Source organism: Lathamus discolor, chromosome 8 (genome assembly GCF_037157495.1).
Source record: "Lathamus discolor isolate bLatDis1 chromosome 8, bLatDis1.hap1, whole genome shotgun sequence".
NCBI classification, from domain to species: Eukaryota; Metazoa; Chordata; class Aves; order Psittaciformes; family Psittacidae; genus Lathamus; species Lathamus discolor.
Window position 1 is genome coordinate 560,845 of NC_088891.1, and position 19,585 is coordinate 580,429.

At 41.4% G+C, this 19,585-nt stretch overlaps 1 protein-coding gene across 6 annotated transcripts in view; it reads right to left on the reverse strand.

Moving 5' to 3' along the window:
- Positions 1-19,585, reverse strand: part of TP53BP1 (tumor protein p53 binding protein 1) — a 29,644-nt gene that overhangs the window by 4,494 nt on the left and 5,565 nt on the right. For 5 of the 6 annotated variants that reach the window (XM_065689062.1, XM_065689059.1, XM_065689058.1 and 2 more), the window contains exons 9-21: positions 18,379-18,581; positions 16,126-17,368; positions 9,447-9,566; positions 8,604-8,831; positions 8,009-8,066; positions 6,745-6,837; positions 5,142-5,643; positions 3,984-4,136; positions 2,441-2,733; positions 1,933-2,109; positions 1,274-1,695; positions 951-1,142; positions 263-466 (exon numbers count right to left, since the gene is read on the reverse strand). In XM_065689062.1, the coding sequence (XP_065545134.1) occupies positions 263-466; positions 951-1,142; positions 1,274-1,695; positions 1,933-2,109; positions 2,441-2,733; positions 3,984-4,136; positions 5,142-5,643; positions 6,745-6,837; positions 8,009-8,066; positions 8,604-8,831; positions 9,447-9,566; positions 16,126-17,368; positions 18,379-18,581 (3,888 nt within the window). The remainder of the gene's footprint in view (positions 1-262; positions 467-950; positions 1,143-1,273; positions 1,696-1,932; positions 2,110-2,440; positions 2,734-3,983; positions 4,137-5,141; positions 5,644-6,744; positions 6,838-8,008; positions 8,067-8,603; positions 8,832-9,446; positions 9,567-16,125; positions 17,369-18,378; positions 18,582-19,585) is intronic. The other variant, XM_065689060.1, reaches the window with a different exon arrangement.

The window sequence follows — 19,585 nt, forward strand, 5'->3', positions numbered from 1 at the left end:
AGACATAAGAAAGGAGAAAGGCAAATCACAGCATTCAAGTCAGAACATTTCTAAAAGGCAGAACTGAAAATATGGCAGGAAAATACTCAGACTGTGCTAAAAATAATTTCTGCTGAATGCATCCATGGAGAATCAGTCTCAAATCCTGCAAGCAAACAGACAATCTTTTTGTTTATGGAAAGTGGAAAGATCAGTTACAGAAAAAACAGGGAGGGAAAAAGTAGCTGAATGCAAATTTAAAAGCAGAAAATAAGATTCTCACCAAGCTTTATCACTGCTGACTTGCGGCCACGTTTAGCTGGGGATCTCTCATCTTCAGAAGCAACAAGTTTCCTTTTCCCAGACAGTGTGCCCGATAGGATGCGTGGACTCTCCTGTACTTTACGAGTGGGAGTCGTGCTGCTGCTGGAAGTGCTGGGAGAACCAAGGTTACTACGTCGCTTCCGTTTCCCCTCCACAAGATTATCTGTGATACAGAACACAGAGATCAGTCACTGGCTGTCATGTAACTCCATGAGCTTTCACCTACCTATCTGTACAGAGAGGTGGCTAAACTCCACAGTACCTAGAAAGTACATACTACCACCCTCTGATGGGGAAGAGTGAGACAAAAAGTACCTCACTTGCGTATCTCTTGTCAAGCCCAGTACCCTGCCTGTCTGTCTCTTTTCCTCTCAGAACTGCTGGACAGTTTGTATCACAGCAGCTATCCATCAAGTGTAAATGAGTACAGCATCACTGTCCTAGATGCAGGCCACTCTCCACAAGCCAGTTAATACCAGTACGTCTCTGAGATAGATGCAAAACAATAAAAGTATCTCAGAGATGCCATTAAGAAGTACCCAGGGAGATTTAAACATTGGTAATTCAGGGTAGCAACTAGAAGCATTTCAAAGGCACAAGACACAGAATAACAGCTCAGCCAGCAGCTGAATAGCACCTCCCCTTACCGAGACTGATGTCAGCTGCTTTGCTCAGGGGGGTGACAGGTTCATAAGGTCCTAGTCCAAACTGCTCCCGTAGCTTATTTCCTTGTTCCAGAGACAGGATAACAGCCATTCGTTTGTACCACTTTCTCTGGCCTTCCTTTTCAATGCAATAGTATAGCTCTCCAGACTCCTTCCGATGTCCCTTCACCACACCTGACAAGACAGCAAATAACACCAGTTAACCAACTATCCCCAGGCTTTGCATCCTCCTGGACAAGCATCCATTTCCCATTGCATCCAGCAACTCAGAAAACCCAAGGATGGAGGTCAAGCACTGCTCTTACCTGCACTAAAGTACTCATCCTCTGACAATGCAGTCACCTCAGTCTCCAGTGGGATAGGATCACAGAGTAAAATATCTTTTCCTAACACATCACATTCGTATCCATCATCAAAGAGCAGCTTGTACTTTCCTGCCCCAACATCTTGGGTAATCATCCCAGAATAGAAGTACCCATTCGAGGACCACTTTGCTACCACCCTGAGTCCCACAAAGCTGCTCCCAGGAGATGAGTCTGTGCAGTCCAAAGGACCAGTCACCACTTGTAACGGGATTTCTGGAGAATTACTTCTACGTAAGGCACAGAAGCCAGAAGTGTTGGGTTTCTCCCCTCCATCTGGCAGGCGAACTGAACGAGTAAATGATTTGTCCTCAAGTGATGCTATAGTTGAGAGATCCTCCATAGCTGGCAGTCCAGCTAAATCTCTGTAGAAAAGAGAAATGCGGTTCCATAAGGAAAGAAGAGAATAGCACTCCCAGAAAGATCAGGAAAGACAGTTACTAAATAAAAAATACTTGGGCAAGATGCTTGCATCTGCTACGTGCTATCACAAAAATTAGATCTTAAAACATTCAGCACTCCTTCTGTCACATTAAGTCACCCACTCCCCATTCTCTTCCTTGGCAATAAATTAAAGTTGTTGTCGCCTTTTTCCAGAGTACCTTGTTCCTGTTGTTCGAGATGGTGGGCGGCCTCTTCTTCCTCGCCCGCGAGGTGTCACAGGTGCCTTGCCACCCTGACGAGTACCAGGCATAGATTCCTCCTCTTCCTCACAAGGTAGCGCTCCTGTCTGGCTAACTCTGAGTGAGGATGCTGGCTGACCAGCTCCTTTCCTAGGGCTAGAGAATTTATAAGTTAACTGATCTGTAGAAAGAAGCCAGCTCACTAGGATCCTCCCATTTTCTCTGATCTTATAACTGGTCAAGAAGCTTGCCTCATTATTGCTAAATTGGCAAGAGTTTAGGCAAAGCAATGTTTCACAGGGAAACAAACTGCTCCTTCGGGAAGAACACACGTGAAAGTAAAGACTACCTCCTTACTTCCATTCATCAAGGCAGATCCTCCCCAGAAAAGTCCTGGTTTAGGGTCTATCCTGTTTCACATTCCCCCCAAGCCAGCTGTTCACTTCTGTAAAATATCTGTTCTTCCTTCCCAAAGCTCTGCACATACCTTAATTTTCCTAAGACACCCCTGCCAACGGGTAAAGCAAACTCTGCAGTTCCTGTCCCACACACTTTCCCTTTGGCAGCTCCAGTTCCTCGCCCTGAGCTGCTACTGCTGCTGTGTGTGGCAGAGTGACCACTGCTTGCTCCGCTGGATGTACGGTGAAGGCTTGAGGCCTTAGATGAGAAGGAGCTGACATCACCAAGGTCTCCGGAGGTCAGTGATGAGCCCACTGCAGTTCTAGAGGAGGATGCATCAGTCTCGCACTCCTGGCACTCCACTACAGGCTCTTCAGTTTCCTTAAGAGAAAAAAACTCAAGGAGGTTCATCAGAAGTGACACACTTGATATACAGAAGCTCTACAAGCACGAGGTAAAAGCAGACAAGTGGAGACCATGTTCATGAAACTGAAGCTAGCCATGCACATGTGAGTTTGAACTGCTCAATGGTAGACAGTGTGTGTCTCACTATAGGCCTGTAGCTGCTGTATGTAAAGAAGCAGGAAAACAGTTAACATGACAGCTTGGTTGATATCAAACTAGTCCAGCTTTGAATAATTCCCACCCTGCAAGAGTGTGAGAGAGCAATATACATAAGACAGTAGCAGCCTTTCATAACTAATAATTGAAGATCAGTTTCAGAGAGCTGGTCACTTGGAGCCATTGAAGTTTTATGGAAATACAAACGTATCTACAAAAGAGTGATATCGAATGTTGGCAGATAAGTTGGAAATGGTTACATGATTGTGATTACACAACCTCTGTAAGTAAATTTCAGGAAACTTAATGCTCTATTTTAATGTTACAATAGGTAACTTGATGTGTAGTATCAGGTGTGAAAGTACAATCTTTTTACTGAACTGATTTATTCTCTTCTGTCATTACTCACTGTAACAACACAAGACTCACGTTATCCACCTTTATAGCAGAACAGCAGTAACATTTTCTTTTTAGCAGGCTAGTGTGATTACTGTGCACATCACATCAGCATTTGCCAGCTATCTTTAGAGATTCCATAAAGATTTGCCAATTAATGAATGGACACACCAACAACACAAGTGCACTAACAAGAGGCTTGTATATCTTTTGGATTTAAGTTGCTTTTTATAGACCTCTTACACAATCTGATCCACAGGACTTAAAAGTGCAGTTAGAAAGGCCACTGAGCTGCAAAACAAGCTAAACTACCTATGTAGTTCAATTTTACAGGCAGAAGTGATTTTGCTTACTAATAGGATTTCTGCTCATTCTGAAATATCTCTATCCTGACAAAACCCCAAGGATTTTAGAACAGCTGGATGCACATAGTAAAGTCTTTTGTTCAGCTGAGAAGAAAAAAACCTCAGTGTATCTTCAGAAAACAGTAATGGGCATGAAATACACAAGCAACAAACATACAGCTTTGGCCATGCACTAAATGTTCTTCATGAGCAAACGTGGACAAGTTTGTCATCACAGCGCTGAGTTGTTCACTCATTTTCTGCAGCCACAACACATTCTCATTTTAAATTATTTTTTCAGTCAACAAAACATTACACTGAGGAACTTACCTCAACTACCTTTCGTTCCACTTCTGCACCATTTATGTAGTAAACATCAGTTATAACCCGCGTTACGACAGTGCGTACTTCTCGAACAGTTCGCATGTGGCGATGCTGCACTCGGCCTTTGGGCGGATGAAGAAGATTAAACTCCTCCTCTCCCTGTAATAAACAGAAAAAAATAAAAAACAAACCAAAACCAGACCACAACGAAAAGCCCATAATTTCTGGGTAGAACTATCTCTGCAGGACAGTTTCTTCATACCATATTCAAGTACCGAGATACAGAACCTTTCAGCATCTTGTTACAAATTAGATGCAATAACACAAGAAACCCCAAACAAGGGAGAACTGAACACATTTTCCTGACTTGCTGATGGATAGAGGACGGGAATCAAAACAACCCAAGGAGGAAACAGAAAACCTGCTTAGCATGGCTTCTGATACTCCTTCATTCAGCGGTCTCTCAGACATATCACATTGATATTGCACTGTGTACTTACGGCCCTGTTGATCTCCTGTTTCCCACAGGATGCACTATTCTTAACTCAAGTTTAGAGATTTTTTTTTTTTTTATATATAGTCTTTGTGCTCACAAGAAAATATACTCTGCAGTTCTAACTGCAAAGCAGGGTTCTTTTGGGAATGCAATACTTTCTTAAGTACTAATTCAAAGTTATTTATCTCGTTGGAACGTTTCTTTGGAGGAGCTCTCCACTTATGTGTTTATCCACTGACACTGGATGGAGTGCGAGAGCAAGCTGTCTGAAGCTGGCCGGTGCAAAACAGAAAGCATCAAACCCTTCATTCAAAATTTCCTGCAACTCCCATCTCCATCCAACAAAAAGTGACCATTTTCTTTACAGTGTTAACTACATCTGGACACAATACCCATCCCCCCAAAAAAACAACCAACCAACCAAAATCTGTCATATTTTTCCAGAAAATAAATCGGAGGCATTTACTTCCCAAACTTACGCTGCCTACTGAATATTGCCAGCTTAGCAGTTGTGTACAGCTGATGCAAGGAAGCCTGCGACATTAACATTTTAAAGTGGTCTTTTGGATTTTTTTGGCAGAGAACCTACTCTCAGTGAATTTACTGGCTGAAGGGATACTTAACTGTTCTAAAGCAGTAAAATTAAATACAGGCAGCCTTCATCCCACCTGACTGTGCAGAGAGTCTGTGTCCTCTCCAGAGGCATTCAGAATCTTTTCCCCACTCTCCTCAGTTTGGACATTTGCATCTCGCTGTCCAGGTCTTTGCCCAGACATACTGGTTCCCACTTCCACCTGCCTATAGATTTCTTCTGATGTCTGTGTTGCTGCTGTAACGGTTGTTGGGGTAACAAGACAGTCCACTGTAGTCTGAATCCCTTTATTCCTGGTGTTTGCCCACCTCTCTTGGCTTTCATCAATTTTAACAGCTTTACTTGGTTTCTTCTGCATCCTCCTCTCTTCTTCTGTCTCAGTGCTTACAATAGCAGTCTCCACAGATTCTCCACCCTCTGCATCAGAAGGCTGTTGACAGCAGTCCTGCTGCATCCTCTGAGAAATTTGTATCTGTCCAGGACTGTCACCTCCTTTGTGTTGCTGGTACTGCCAACCACTTGGATTGTTTTGTAATTCAGCATCTTCTTGAATGCCAGGAAAACTGAACAGATTCCCCCTGCAAACCAGTCACACACAGACCAAAATTATGATTAAAAAAAGACAACCAATATGATGTCACTCTAAAAAAATTAAAAAATACTCCAGACACCACCAAAGCCCGCAGTGCCCTGGCAGTCACTCAACTGCTTCTTAAGATTGCACAGAACTCAGGGAGTCTCAAATTATAAAATAACCTTTCAGTATCTCTCAAGTGATTCACATAGCAGCAAAAAGAATGGCTGACACCTGTAGAGAATTAGGTGCTTTTCCAAACACTAATAAAGCAACCTACACTCCACACTTCAGGCACTAACTATACAGCATGCATCAGGGAGTCAGGCCCATCCTGAAGTTGCTAAAGTCTGCTTCAGCACATCAATGGCTTGAAACTGGTTATTACACCTAGCAGGAAGACGCCGGAGCATAAACAAAAATGCCATCTAATGTTTTCATTAGAATTTGTGTGCCCTATGTAGTGTTGTCAAGTACTGTATGGAATGTTCTTCAGTATAACTGTTCAATGCTCTTGAAATAAAGGTTATTCCTTCTCTGCTGACCAAGATCTTGAAAAAAAAAAAAAAAAAGAAAAAAAAAGACAAAATGGAATAGATGGAATGGAAAAAAAAGATAGAATTCTATCAAAAGATAGAATGGAAAACACTGAAGAAGCAGATTTCTACACCTGGTCCTCCAGCCAGCACCCTTATCACCATAAGATATGCAGCAATAAAGTGCTTTTCAAAGCACCTGGAAACAGCAAAACTTGATGGACTTTTAAGGGAGACAATAGCAGGAACAGTAACAAACACCACAGGTCAGGAGATCTTGGAACAAGAGAAAGAAAAGGCTTTTAAACAGCTCTAAATATGATTTCAGTTCTCTCAAGCCCTGGACTTTCCTGAACCATATTAGCCAGCTGTAATCACAACGCTGTTCAGTCAAAAGGGCCTGATTGCTATTTGAGATACAAACACAGTACTTATTATACTTACCCTGGTGTTCCCAACCTTCTAAGTCACCCAAAGACAATGACTTAGTGCAATTTCTTTAATGTAGAAAATGCACTTGTGCATACAAATCCAGCCAGGACTGGCAGGCAAAGACTGTGAGGAGTTACCTAAATGGAGAAGTGGAAAAACCATGACTTCTGGCCTCATCCTCTCGACGAACTTCACAGACACGACTAAACACAGATGATGTTTTCTGGGAGCTAGCAGTGCAGATTTAAAACAGACAGAAAAAAACAAACAAAAAAACCCATCATGGAATGAGAAAATCCCTTATACAGCAAAATGAGAGTTCTCTAACCCCTAGGGAAAGCAACCACTGGTAGTGAGCTTGTTGACTTATAGAACCACAGAATGCGCAAGATGGTAAGTCTCAAAAGGTCAAGCTACAATTGTATAAGCACTTCTGTCACTTCTGCAGACACCTCAACAGCCAAGACCAGTGTTACCAATTCCAGAAAACGCAGTGTTTAAAACTGCAGGACCATCAGGAGTTTCACCATCTTTGGTACCCACCAGGGGACATAGACCATTTATGGCTTACTCTCAGGATTTTCACAACACCACAGAAATATTGAGAATGACAGTCATAAAGCAGATGGAGAGATCAAGTTCAACCTATACCTAATAAAGACAACCCATCTGCAAACAGCAAGGCATGACAGCCACATCCTCAGCACTGCAGCATGACTAATGTCCAGCATGCAACCTTGTGAGAAGATATACTGAGTTTATTTCAAAGTTTTCTCACTGCTTCAAACCAATGTACACGTCACTGTCTTCTGACTCAAATTCTAATTAGCACTTACAAACTATACACCCCAAAAGCTAAAATCAAGCTATGCTAGGCATTAAATGTGAGATAAGATAGATATGTACAAATCAAAAGACCAAGGGAGTAACTTCTGTTTTGGGCAACATGTTAAACTGTGATTTCAGTTTATCAGTTATGTTTCTATCAGCTTCATATCAAAAATAGAATTCTCTTTAAAAACTCCTCAGAGATCCTTTGCAGAAAATTGCAGGAAATAAAGCAGAAAACCATGCATTTGAAATTTAAGAGGTGCATAGGGCACACTTGCATTCCAGACTGCCCAAGACCTGAATTTCTGCTTTGCCTACAATCAGGAGGCAAAATGCTGACATTAGTAAGAAGCACAAAGACTGTAGTGAAAGAGCAAGTGGGGCACTCACTTTGCCCATGTACTTCAAACCTATGGCAAGAGCTGAAGAGTTAACAGCACAGCTACTGCTCAAAGTGTCCCTGCTTCTGTGCCTCTTGTTAATTTTTTTTCTCCCTGCTGCTGGCCACGAGTGGAAAAATGACCTACCCAGACCTTCATATTAACTCTGCACAGCAACAAGCACAGTTACCTGGCAGCAGCCCCAGCAGCAGCAGAGGCTCCATTTTTCCTGTCACTGGCTGCAGGCTCTGAAACAAGAAGAAAGGGAAGGATGATTCTGGTGTCAGCTGAACAGACCCTCCTGCCCCTTTCCAGCCCTTTACACTCAGCAAAGAGAGAGGCTGCGTAACACTGGACAAAGAGTGCCCAGGCCTCCCTGCCCAACTTCTCATCACACACCTGAGTTTGTACAAGTTTTAGACTATTAGACTGAATGCCACTGGCCTGATCAAAATGCTAACGTTTTTTGTCCAGATTGTACTTTTAGAATTTACTCCCTCCCAGTATAATTGAACTCCAATTCCTGTCCTGTGACGTTGCCACTATACATCACAATTTTTAGTCTGCTGAAAATACCTTTCCTCACAACAGAGGCCTCTCCTCTCACTCCATCCTTGCTTAGAGCATTGCAGAAACAGAGAAACAAATTTAAGTGACACTGCCCAAAAAGAAAAATGAAAAAAAATTATAGACACTCAGAGACTGTTTTGGGGAATGCCATAAAGCAGTTTTGTGTTAAGGCTGAGATTAGTAGGACAGTATGTTTCAAGGTGTCATCCTCTTACTTTCCAAGCTGAATGGCAGGGACTCCTCGCTCCCATCATTCACAGGAGTAACAAGGTTCATTCGCAGTGAGAGTTTTGCATCAGCCCCAGGAACCACACAAGAATCTCCTTTGTCGCACATTTCTGACACATCTGTTGATACCACTGCACTTTCCACAGTGACATTGTTGGTCACCTCTGCTGTAACATCACTAGTTGCCATAGTGCTGTCTGGGCAACTATCATCCACTGCAAACAGGAAAACAAAAAAAAAAATAAACCAAAAAGCAGCCACTGTCATTCACATTGATGGGATCCAGTTCCCAGTTCTATTTTGAAGACACTTCACTACATGCATCAGCAGTAGTGCAGTAGTGGGAATTTCTATCCAGAGTTCATAAGCGTGAAAGTTCTGTAACACAAGTGTCATCCTTAGCATGCAAAGGACACTATTACCCAGGCATAAATACACATTACCTTTCATCCAGCAAATGCAGGGTGTTGTTTCATGAACCTAGCAGAGAAAGTCCTGCTGAAAGATGATGAATACTAGGAACAATACCTTAGCCTAAGCTTCTTCACTACTTAGAGGAGTCTTCTGCATTCTTTGATGGAGCTGTATACAAGCATGAAATGAGTGCAAGAAATACATGTCCTATACCACCCCATACTCAGGGAGCAAACACCTTCGCTAGAGGCCAAGAATATAACAAGGGAAGTGTGAAGAAGGGATGAGCCCTCCCCCCAAAAAAGTATGTTTTTTGCCAAGATAGGTTTGAGTTATCCCATCAGATCCTGCATCAAGAATCAAAAGCTTCCAAACAAGATTTCCCTGGAGAACAGAACAGGACAGGTCAAACTCACCAATTGGTGTGCTGTGTCTTCTGGGTCCCATTTTAAGCTGGCCAATAAGCGGTGGCGTTATGCTGGTCAAGGGCTGAATGACATCACCCTCCTTTGGCAAAGTAAAATGAAATGGACTTCCTAAAAGACAGTGCATGCCAGGATTAGTAATTGCAGGGTACTACTTTGGTTCAGATACCAAAAGCACAGGTTCACTGTGCTGTGGAAATGGGGAAAAGCATAAGCTGGTGCTGCCCTGTACAAAGCTGCCCTCAACAGTTACTGGTTTCAGGACAGCTGGTCTAACTGATCTTCACGTTTTGTGTGGAAATTCTCTCTCAGTGCAAACATGGGCTGTAGTCAACTTGGTGCAGCTGTCCCCAGGTGCTAGATGAACATGCTCATGTATATCCTGACATAAACAGACTTTTGCAGAATGCAGCTTTGCTTCAGAAACATTCAGGATCTTACACAGAAAAGGGAGATGAGGCCAGAAATGGAAATGAAGGTTAGGACATATTGGCAGAGCTATGTATTGCCTGAATTAGTAATCTGAAACTTATAAAGAATGATGCTTTATTATCAAAAAGCCTTGGATAAAAAGTCAGCAGATACACTTCAGCTAGCCACCTATGGGCCTAAATGTAGCAGTCAATTAAGGGTTAGAGGATGACAGCAGCAACTTGCCTAGAAAGTAACCTTTAAGAGAAGTAACAGATGCTGCAGCTCCATAACTAGCTGCCACCAGAAGCACTGGCCCCATCCTCCTGTCCTCTCCAGTACTTCTGCCTCTTGTGCAGTCTCCAACATAAAGGGTCCACAGGGCCTATCGGGTGAAGCAGCCTGTCCCATCAAGGAAACTATGTCTTTCCATCAAGGAAAAATGCTCCCTCCTTCTGCTCACCTCATGCCACTTATTTGAAAACCTTCAACATCATATATTAGTAATTTGCACGCTGCATTCTTTCCAAATAGCATATAAGTACTTACCAAAACTAACAGAATAACCGTTCCCTCCCACACTGAGGTCAAAACCGGTTTTCATCATCTTTCTCACTATCCTTCCTTTTCCCTAAAACTGTGCTTGTTCTTTGAATTTCATTCCAGATATTTCTCAAATAATCCAAGTCACAATCTGCAGAACTCCTGAATTTTAAGAAGCATGTATTAAAAACAAAAAACACCCCCCCCTCCAAAAAAAAAAAAACACCCCACACCAAAAAAAAAAAAAAAAAGGCAAAAAAAAAGCCACAAAGCAAACCCCAAACTAAACAGTATTGGAAAATTGGTACTTAAGGACATGAGAACAGAAATTCAAGTCCTTAAATTTAAGAGCTAACACTAGACATTCAGATAACAACTTTTAGTTATTGCCAGATGCCGTGCAACATTCTTCAGTTACACACGACGCTGACATGCGATTTACACAACTACCTTGTGGCACACGAAGCCAGAAATACATGACAAAGACATAATTCCCTCACAAGAATAAAACAAACCACTGAAAAGCTCCCTATTGTCCATCTGAAAACTTTGAAAGCCATCAGCTGCCACAGGTTTTAAAAATGTGATTCAGCAATTGCAACATCCTTGGCACTGACCTAAGGACTTCAGTGTACTTTTGCAGTGGGTGGGTATTTCACAGTGTAATGGTACTGACACTTTCTGGGTACACCACATACCAAAAAGCTAACTACCATTCCCACAGCTTATGAATGCCTATCACATCATGACCTATAGCAGATCTCTACTTACCTTAAAAGTGCTTTATTCACAAACTGCAGCCTTCAGAAACTCCACTTAATTTGGTTGATTCAGCTACCACAATCCCTTCTAGCCTACAAATCCCATTTGGCAGGCTAATAACAAATGATCAAAAGAATTTATTAAATGATCAGCCTGCATTTTAAGAAGAGAGAATCTAGTTAGCAAACCAACAGCTACTACTGGAGAAAACAAACAAGCTTCACACTGACAGAACCTGAAAAATGTGTATGCCTTAAAGTTTAATTGCTTTCACACAGCTGCATCAACTGTTGTAACAACGAAAAAAGTGGATTCTCTCTACAAACTTTTCTTATGCCCTTAAGACCATCATCCCTTGTGATGATCCCTTTATCTTCCAGTGTCAAAAGACTGTCTTTTCAGCCCACCTTGTTTCTCTCAAGTTTGCTAATTCTAAGGTACAAAAAATTTAATTTGCTTGGGTGAAACTTTCACAGGGAGAGCTGGAAGTTTCTAGCACAGTGCAGACAGAAACTATAAAAATACTAAAACTTTTTATTTAACCTCCTATGCTTAAACTCTATCATAACTATGTTAACATAACTGCTTATCTGTTTCTTCTTTATTTTATATCACCAGTAAAGTTAACTTTTTGAATAAGGTTTTATACATACAAAATTATACACTCTACAAAAAAGATTTCACAGACAACCACAACTTCTATAAGCTCCAGGGTCCTAGAAAGAGACTTCAATAAGTAAGTTTGTTTTCCATATCCGCATGTTCTATCATGTTCTAGCCTTTTAGCATTTTTAATAGAGTAACTAAACAGTTAACCTCTTATTTAAGGTAACTTCAAAACCAAAAAGAACCCCCCTCAAACCTCACCATCCAGTTTCTACTCCTACTAGTTAAGACTTCTCCAAGATCCTTTTAGTCCTTGCCCGAAGTTTATGCTTGCTAATGTATGCTTCATAATCTCTTGGTAAGGGATTAGACTACATTGGAAATAACTATTATGAGAACAAAGCTGCTTTAAGAGAAGAGGGATGCTTTAAAGCTCTTTGCACCTTGGGTAAAGCTGCCCAGCACATGGGTGGTTTCCGAGTTCAAGCACACGCTGAAGCCATGTCATAAGAGCTTCTTGTCAGCCAACACCCCAAATCCTTCTCAGGGCTGCTCCATCCTGTCTCCCCCAGCCTGTGTTTGTCCTGAGGATTGCCCCAACCCAGGGGCAGGACCTTGCACTTGGCCTTGTCAAACTCAACAAGGTTTGCATGGTCCCACCTCTCCAGCCTGTGCAGGTCCCTCTGGATCCCATCCCTTCCCTCCAGCGTGTCACTGCACCACACAGCTTGGTGTCATCAGCAAACTTGCTGAGGGTGCTCGATCCCACCATCCATGTCGCTGACAAAGACGTTAAAGTGTGCAGTCCCAATGCCAACCCCTGAGGAACACCACTTGTCACTGCCCTCTGCTCAGACACTGCGCAGTTGATCCCAACTCTGACTACAACCATTCAGCCAATTCCTTATCCACTGAATGGTCAATTTATCAAACCCATGCCTCTCCAGTTTAGAGACAAGGATGCCATGCAGGACGGTGTTAAATGCCTTGCACAAGTCCAGGTAGATGACACAGTCACTATTCCCCTATCCACCCATGCTGTGGCCCCATTATAGAAGGCCACCAAATTTACCAGGCACAATTTGCTCTTCATGAAGCCATGTTGGCTGTTGCCAATCACCCCCCTATTGTCCATGTGCCTTAGCAAACAAAAAAAAACACCACAACAAACCAGAGAGATCACTTCAGCATGTTCAGAAACCATAATTTTCTTGATGATGAGAGACTTCAGAAGTATCTGAACACTGCTTTTTTGCCCTTATATCTCATCCATATACCATTGCAGGAATCTGAATACCAAGCTAGACTGAGGCAGTATAACTGTTGTACTATCTCAATTCAGAGAGACCGTGACGAAGACACAATGACCTATTGCAAACCACTGAACAGGGAAGACTGAAGAAAACCCATCCTGAGAACAACAAAAAAACCCATGGAAAATGGCAACAGACTAATCTAACATTAATAAAGAAGCTCATCTTCTTGGTCCACAGAGTATATCAAAGCCTGGCGATTCAGATTTTGTGTACCATCTCCAAAATCTGTCACCGAATCTTCCCTACTGCCCCCAATTTGAAAAATACAGCATGATTTGATTGTACAACTTACAAACAATATTCAAAGCTTTCCCTAAGTATCATTATTTCCCTAACTATCAGACACATCTAAATACCACAAGAACTGAAATACCACAATCTGAAATTGATGATGCAACTTTCTTGATTTACAAAACAACCCACCAAATTGCCTCCAGCATGTTACTTGCTTAGCGCAGACTACTGCTAGAGAACGCACTAAATCTAAATTTAAATCACTGCATTTCTGGCCAGCTGAAACACTCTGCTTTCACACTCAGCAACAAAGCAGTTTGTTATAACATTCTGAAAGAGATGGTCACTAGTTATGGGATGTCAAAGAATGCAAAATCAAAACAGCTCCCAAACATCTGACTGGTCCTATCACATTCCAAAGAATGGGTGCAAAAGTTACACCAATTAAATTGCTGTGATAGCTGGTATTAATATACTCAACAATACTAACTAATTCACATGACTACTATTGAGAAAGTGGAGGTTTTAAATCTAAACAAAGAAGGTACCAAAACTTCTACATAAATAAACATACCTGACTCAAAATAACTATGCCAGAAGTTGTTCTCAGATGTTAATGATGTTAAATAGCTCTGGCCACAAGGATCCATACTCCACGTAAATAATCTGAGCTTTATTTTGTTTCGAAGTATGTCAACAGGTACTTATAGCAAAATCTGGCTTGAAATCTGCTTTTGCTGGAAGCTCTCCAAAACTGATGACCTGCATAAGCATTCAAATCTCTTTTCCACATTTTGCTGTAATCTAACTCTTACAGCTATCAATATTTACCCATCATTCTTATCTTACAATGTAATACCTTCATCCTATTTTTAGTGTCTAGACTTTCTTCTCAGCAGCCAGTTCCATGCTATTAAATGGTTATCTTTCTCAAAGAAAGATTTGTCTCCAAATTTGGTAGTAGAAACACATACAAGTATTACACTCAATCCCTTTTCATCCAAGTCTCCATCTAGCACTTCAAAGACATCTCACCTACTGCTGTTCAGACATAAAGAAGAAAGCTCTTCATCTTGCTCCTTTTTGAAATCTGCCATTCTGACCTTTCCAAACAGGATCACATGTTCCAGAAGTCAGCACGGTTCAAGGTCACAAGAACTGAAGAAAAGGGGAGGGAACCATATAAGAATGAGCTCAAAAGGCTTTCAGGAAGAAACAGCCAAAGCTGCCGTAAGTGGCAGAAAGGATCAGTTCATAACTGGAAAAATTAAACACGTAGTTCAGAAAACAGTAATAAAAAATACTGGACTCATGAGACTGATGAGAGAAGTTTGGAAGAAGTTTTGAAGACATGTACAGCTCTCAAAAAACTCCAAACGTAAATTGGCAGAGAAAATAAGAGAGGTGTCCCTCACTGACAAAGAACAGAAAATTATTCAGAACAATTATCAGCTGAGTACATAAAGAGAAAAAGACGGCTGAGTATTAGGAAGTGGTTTTTTAAGCAGTACACCTTACACTGATGTCTCAAAAGGAAAAAATAGAAAACATTACCATTTGAACAAAGCTCTGCAGAACAGACTATAGAGCTATGAACAATACCATGACCTCTGAGTGGTAAGAGAAATTCTGTCTAGCCCACAGCTTCACTGGTTCCACAAATCAGAATCACAAAGTGGTCAATCGGAATCTACCAGATGGCTCACAAACATCTTCCCTGCTAGATGTCTCATTTAACTCAAATATCACTGTGCAATTCTACTGATCTTCTACTATGATCTAACTGAAGGACTCGGATAATTCACAGAGCATAAACTACCTAGCAAATCAGTGGAAAGAGTTAAATAAACCTCTAATAACATACCAGTCCGTTCAGAGATGTAAAGACAACCATCACCTATTGACAACTAATGTTTTCAGACCCTCGACTTTCATAATCACCATCATCATAAGAGGGGGAAAAACGTTTTCACTCTCTGAATCCTGCCATTTAATGAAAGATTACTTGGATATCAAAAGTGCATACAACTCAAGACAAAGCTCTAGTAAAACTTTGTTTTCTACTACTTTCTCATTTGAGCAGTACAGAATACTATGTTTTAAAATAAAGCCAACTAAGAGGTAAAAGCTCCACAAAACTCAGATACAGCATCCCCTGTTTCTTGTAAAACAACACAACAGCATGTTAAAGTGATTTCAACACATCATGACAATACCTGCTGAGCCACAGGTATTTCATTCACAGCTTACGTGTGAGTGAAAAGCCATTCATTTTAGAATAGTATCAAGATAAGTATTAGTTTCTGGCTCGAAGCTGCTCTATACACCCTAAAAAAGAAAATTCACCTCTGAGGAAAAAAGAAAAACCAGCAACAAAACAAAGGAGACCTACAAGAGGGCAAGAACAAAGGACCACATGGGCCTTTCCCTTCGAGGGCTGGAGGACGCTGCTGCTGCTGCTGCTGGGGGGAGGCCATAAAAGTTAGAAAAATCTCAGAGCATTACCAAGGTCACAACACTGTGAGTTTTCAAAGTTGCTCTGCATTTCTGCCACAAACCAGTGAGGCATTGTTAGAACAAGAATTACTGTCCAGTTCCTGCCTTCATGGGTGTGAGAGGTGAAAAAGGTAAAGGCATGTAATGCATGTAACACAGTAACTTACAGTGCTGCTCTTAAGAGAGGCTGTTGAACATGCATCCAAGATCAGTGCTCCCTGAAAACACTGAGGATTGTACACAGTTGTCCTTGATGTTATTCAAAATATACACCTGTGAACTACTAACCTAAATTCACTTACCACTGGAAGGACTGTGGGATTTAGCAGCTGCCTTCTCTTGTGGCTGCACCTGCTCTTCTTGCTCCAGATTCCTCCTCATAAGCGTGTCCTCTGCATTCTCTGGCACCTGATTCTCCTGCTGAGTCACCAGGAGATCAACCCCTCTCTCCTGAAGTAGTAGCTGACTCCCTGTCATTTGTCCTGATTCTGAACCACCTGGATGTTTCTTGGCACACAACACCATTTCTGACGGAACATCGTGCTTTAACTTAGGAAACAAATTGTTGTGCTGTTCCAGTAACTCTCCTACAGAAGGCTTAGATAAAATTTTATTGAGCTTTGGCATGTTTTCTGAAGAAGTCTTGAAGGACAATTTATCCATGCTCTTTGCCTCTCCAGTGCCAAAAGTACAACCTTTTGAAGTTTCTTTTTCCCAGCTTTCTGGTCCAATCTTTTCTAATTCTTGGGCCTCAGCAGGCAAATTTTTGCTATTTTTACAAGAACCATCAGCAAATTCCACTTTCATATCTTCATGACACTGTACTTCCCTGTCAAGAATACATCTCTGAGAAAGCGGTATATTAACAAAGGATCCATCTTCATTTATTTGCTTCTCTTTTTCTTGCAGTTCTTCTTCTTGTTCTTCACACTGAGTCTCAGGAACTGCCTCATGTTCAGAAGTCTCCTGCAGTGGATAATCCTCAGACTGTGCTTCACTGCCCTGACTGTATGACAAAATCTTAGGCAGACCAGCCTGATCTGCAGCAGCCTGACTTCCAGAAATACACTCTATCTCCTGATGAGCTGTAGGGGCTAATGACCCATATCCTGCTACATCTGCACTAGCTATCTGCATTACAGGCTTTCCCAAGGTCTGTAAATCCTCCTCTTTTGCCTTTTCACAATTTTCAGAGAGGACTTGATCACCTGCATCCAGCCTCAGTTTTATATCATCATTCTCCAAAGAACAGAGTCTCAAGTCTGAGGCCCTGCATTCAGGAATCATCTCTACCTGTGTGGTTTTGCTGTCTTGGCTGGTGTTAAGAGAACCTGAACTGACATCTGTATCTGTGGGCTGGCTACATTCACTTGCAGAAAGCATCAGCTTACAGGACTCAGAAGGCTGAGATGAGGTGCCACCTGCAGACATCTTTGACAAAGCATTTGTGGGTCGAGAGAGATCTTCTGGTAAGCATAAAAGAGTTAAAGCAGCAGCTTTTTCTTCATGCTTCTTCTCTGGGCTCTGAGTTGGAACAAAGATATCCTAAAATGAAAAATATGGGACATGGAGCACCAGGGCATCCCAAGTAGGACTGTCTGTTATTCCTAGAACATTATAAAACACAAAACTCCTCTCTCTCTCTCTCTCCCCCCGCCCTTTATAGGGGTCATAATTGCCCCATTCTTACTGAGAAAAATTATCACCACCCATTACTTTTTAGTACCTCTGTAGCAAAGTCAGACACAACCCTTGGTACACCTCTCACTACCAAATCACGAAGTACAGGTTAAGTATGGCAAATTAGTAGCTATATTTAGTCAAACAACCAAGGGCTCTGGAAAGATTTTCTGGACAAACACTAGCAGGAAAGCCGCTTTCAACTAAGAAGTCCTGCTTCAACTACTGAGGTCTCTAGTACGTTTCTTTTTTCTGCCTTAAGTTGATAAAATTCATAGTATGAAGCTATAAAGCCACCATCTGTTAAATCCATTTGAACATTAATAACTTCCAGAATTAAAAAGAAAAAACAACACAAAAACCCACAAAGGAAAAAACATAATAAGCAACCTGAACAATGCAATACATGAATTATAGCCTTGTAGGAGAATACAAATGCTTTATTACTAAGGTACTTCACTTTCTCCATGACAAATGATACTAACGCCTATCCTAGCAAAAGCCTAATTTATGATGTGGTTTCAGATGAAGGATGCCCAGTTCAGCATCAGAAAGCTGCAGCCTTTTCAAAGAGAGGAGAAACAAAACAAACAAGCAAACAAAAAAACACATAAAATGTTTCTAGCATAGACTGAAAGACAACAAATTCTACATTCAGTAACTCACTGTGCCCTCTTAAGCTCTTGTCCATTTTCTCTGCAGGATAAACTGCCACACATTGTGACTAATACGTAACTGTGACTGGTGAGAACAGGGAAGGTCCTGAGAACCAGCTTAGCAGGGAAGCTCAACATAGAAGCACAGAGACCAACTCAAACACACATCTGCAACAGCCATATAATAACCTCAGAAAAGATATCTACATGAACCCTTACATGAGAGAACTCTGGTTGTGATGGTATGGGTAAAGATCCTGGAAAAAAGGCTGGGGCACTCTGGGACACCGGAGTTGAAGCCTGTGGCAGGACAGGAGGTCCTGGTGGTATATGTGGGATGGCCATCTCCATTAGAGTATCTCCTCTCTTCTTCTGCATCACCTCCCTTCCTTCTGCAGGACTAGACATATCCATCTGTTCATCTGATTTGAAAGAGCAGAAAATACATTACTAGCAAATTCTTGCATTATACCTAAAGTTTCTAGCATTCTATTAACAGATTTGTCTTCAGTGGCATATGCCACTTTCTCATAATTTAATGAGTGAATTTAAAATCTTCTCTCCAGGTGAATTTGTTGGGAGTGGGGGGACTTAAAAAAACAAAAAACCACAAAACACAACAAAACACAAAAACAACAACAAAAACCCCACAAAATCAACAAACACATCCATGTCCTTAAACCTAATGGGGGGAGAAAGTGTTTGGTTAAGAATTCATGTAACTATTTTGCTACTAGTCTAAAACTTCTACGATTAGAAAAAGGTATCTGAAATCTATAAGAAGCATTTCTCTGAGGTTTAGGGGTTTTTTTCTCCCCCCCCCCTTTTGCTATTTTAATAAAAATGGTACCAAATTCAGAGCCTGACTAACAAAATATCTATTCTAAAAGCATTTGACATTCTGTGACATGAATCTCACAGAAAGCAATGGTGATTTTGTATCATACTAAAAGTCTGCGTTGATGGGTACCTTGTCCCTGATGGCAACCAGGTATTAAAGAAAATGTTTAAGAACCAAGGTATCCTATAGAACACCCCCTCTTCTGGCATGGCATTCTAGAATGCACACATATAACATATGAAAGTTTTCAAAAATATTGTGCAGGTCATCCAAGTTAAGTTAAAATAACTGTTATGATGCAGTCCTCCTCTGTCTTCTCTACTGCCCTAACAGTATATACTTAATACATATATCTGCCTGTAGCAAGAATGTCTTGTCCCTAAGAAAGGACAATTGCAAGCAGCAATCTGCATCCCATACAAAGTATTTCCCATCTTTCAAGGGGAGCTGGCTAACAGTACTAACTTTATTACAGTAGCTCTAGAGGAAATAGCAACAGCATGTTAGCATCCGAGTCACGAATACAGATCTCCATCACCTCTTTCAGTTTTCTCAACCCTGCTTTACTCTTTAAACACAATTTTA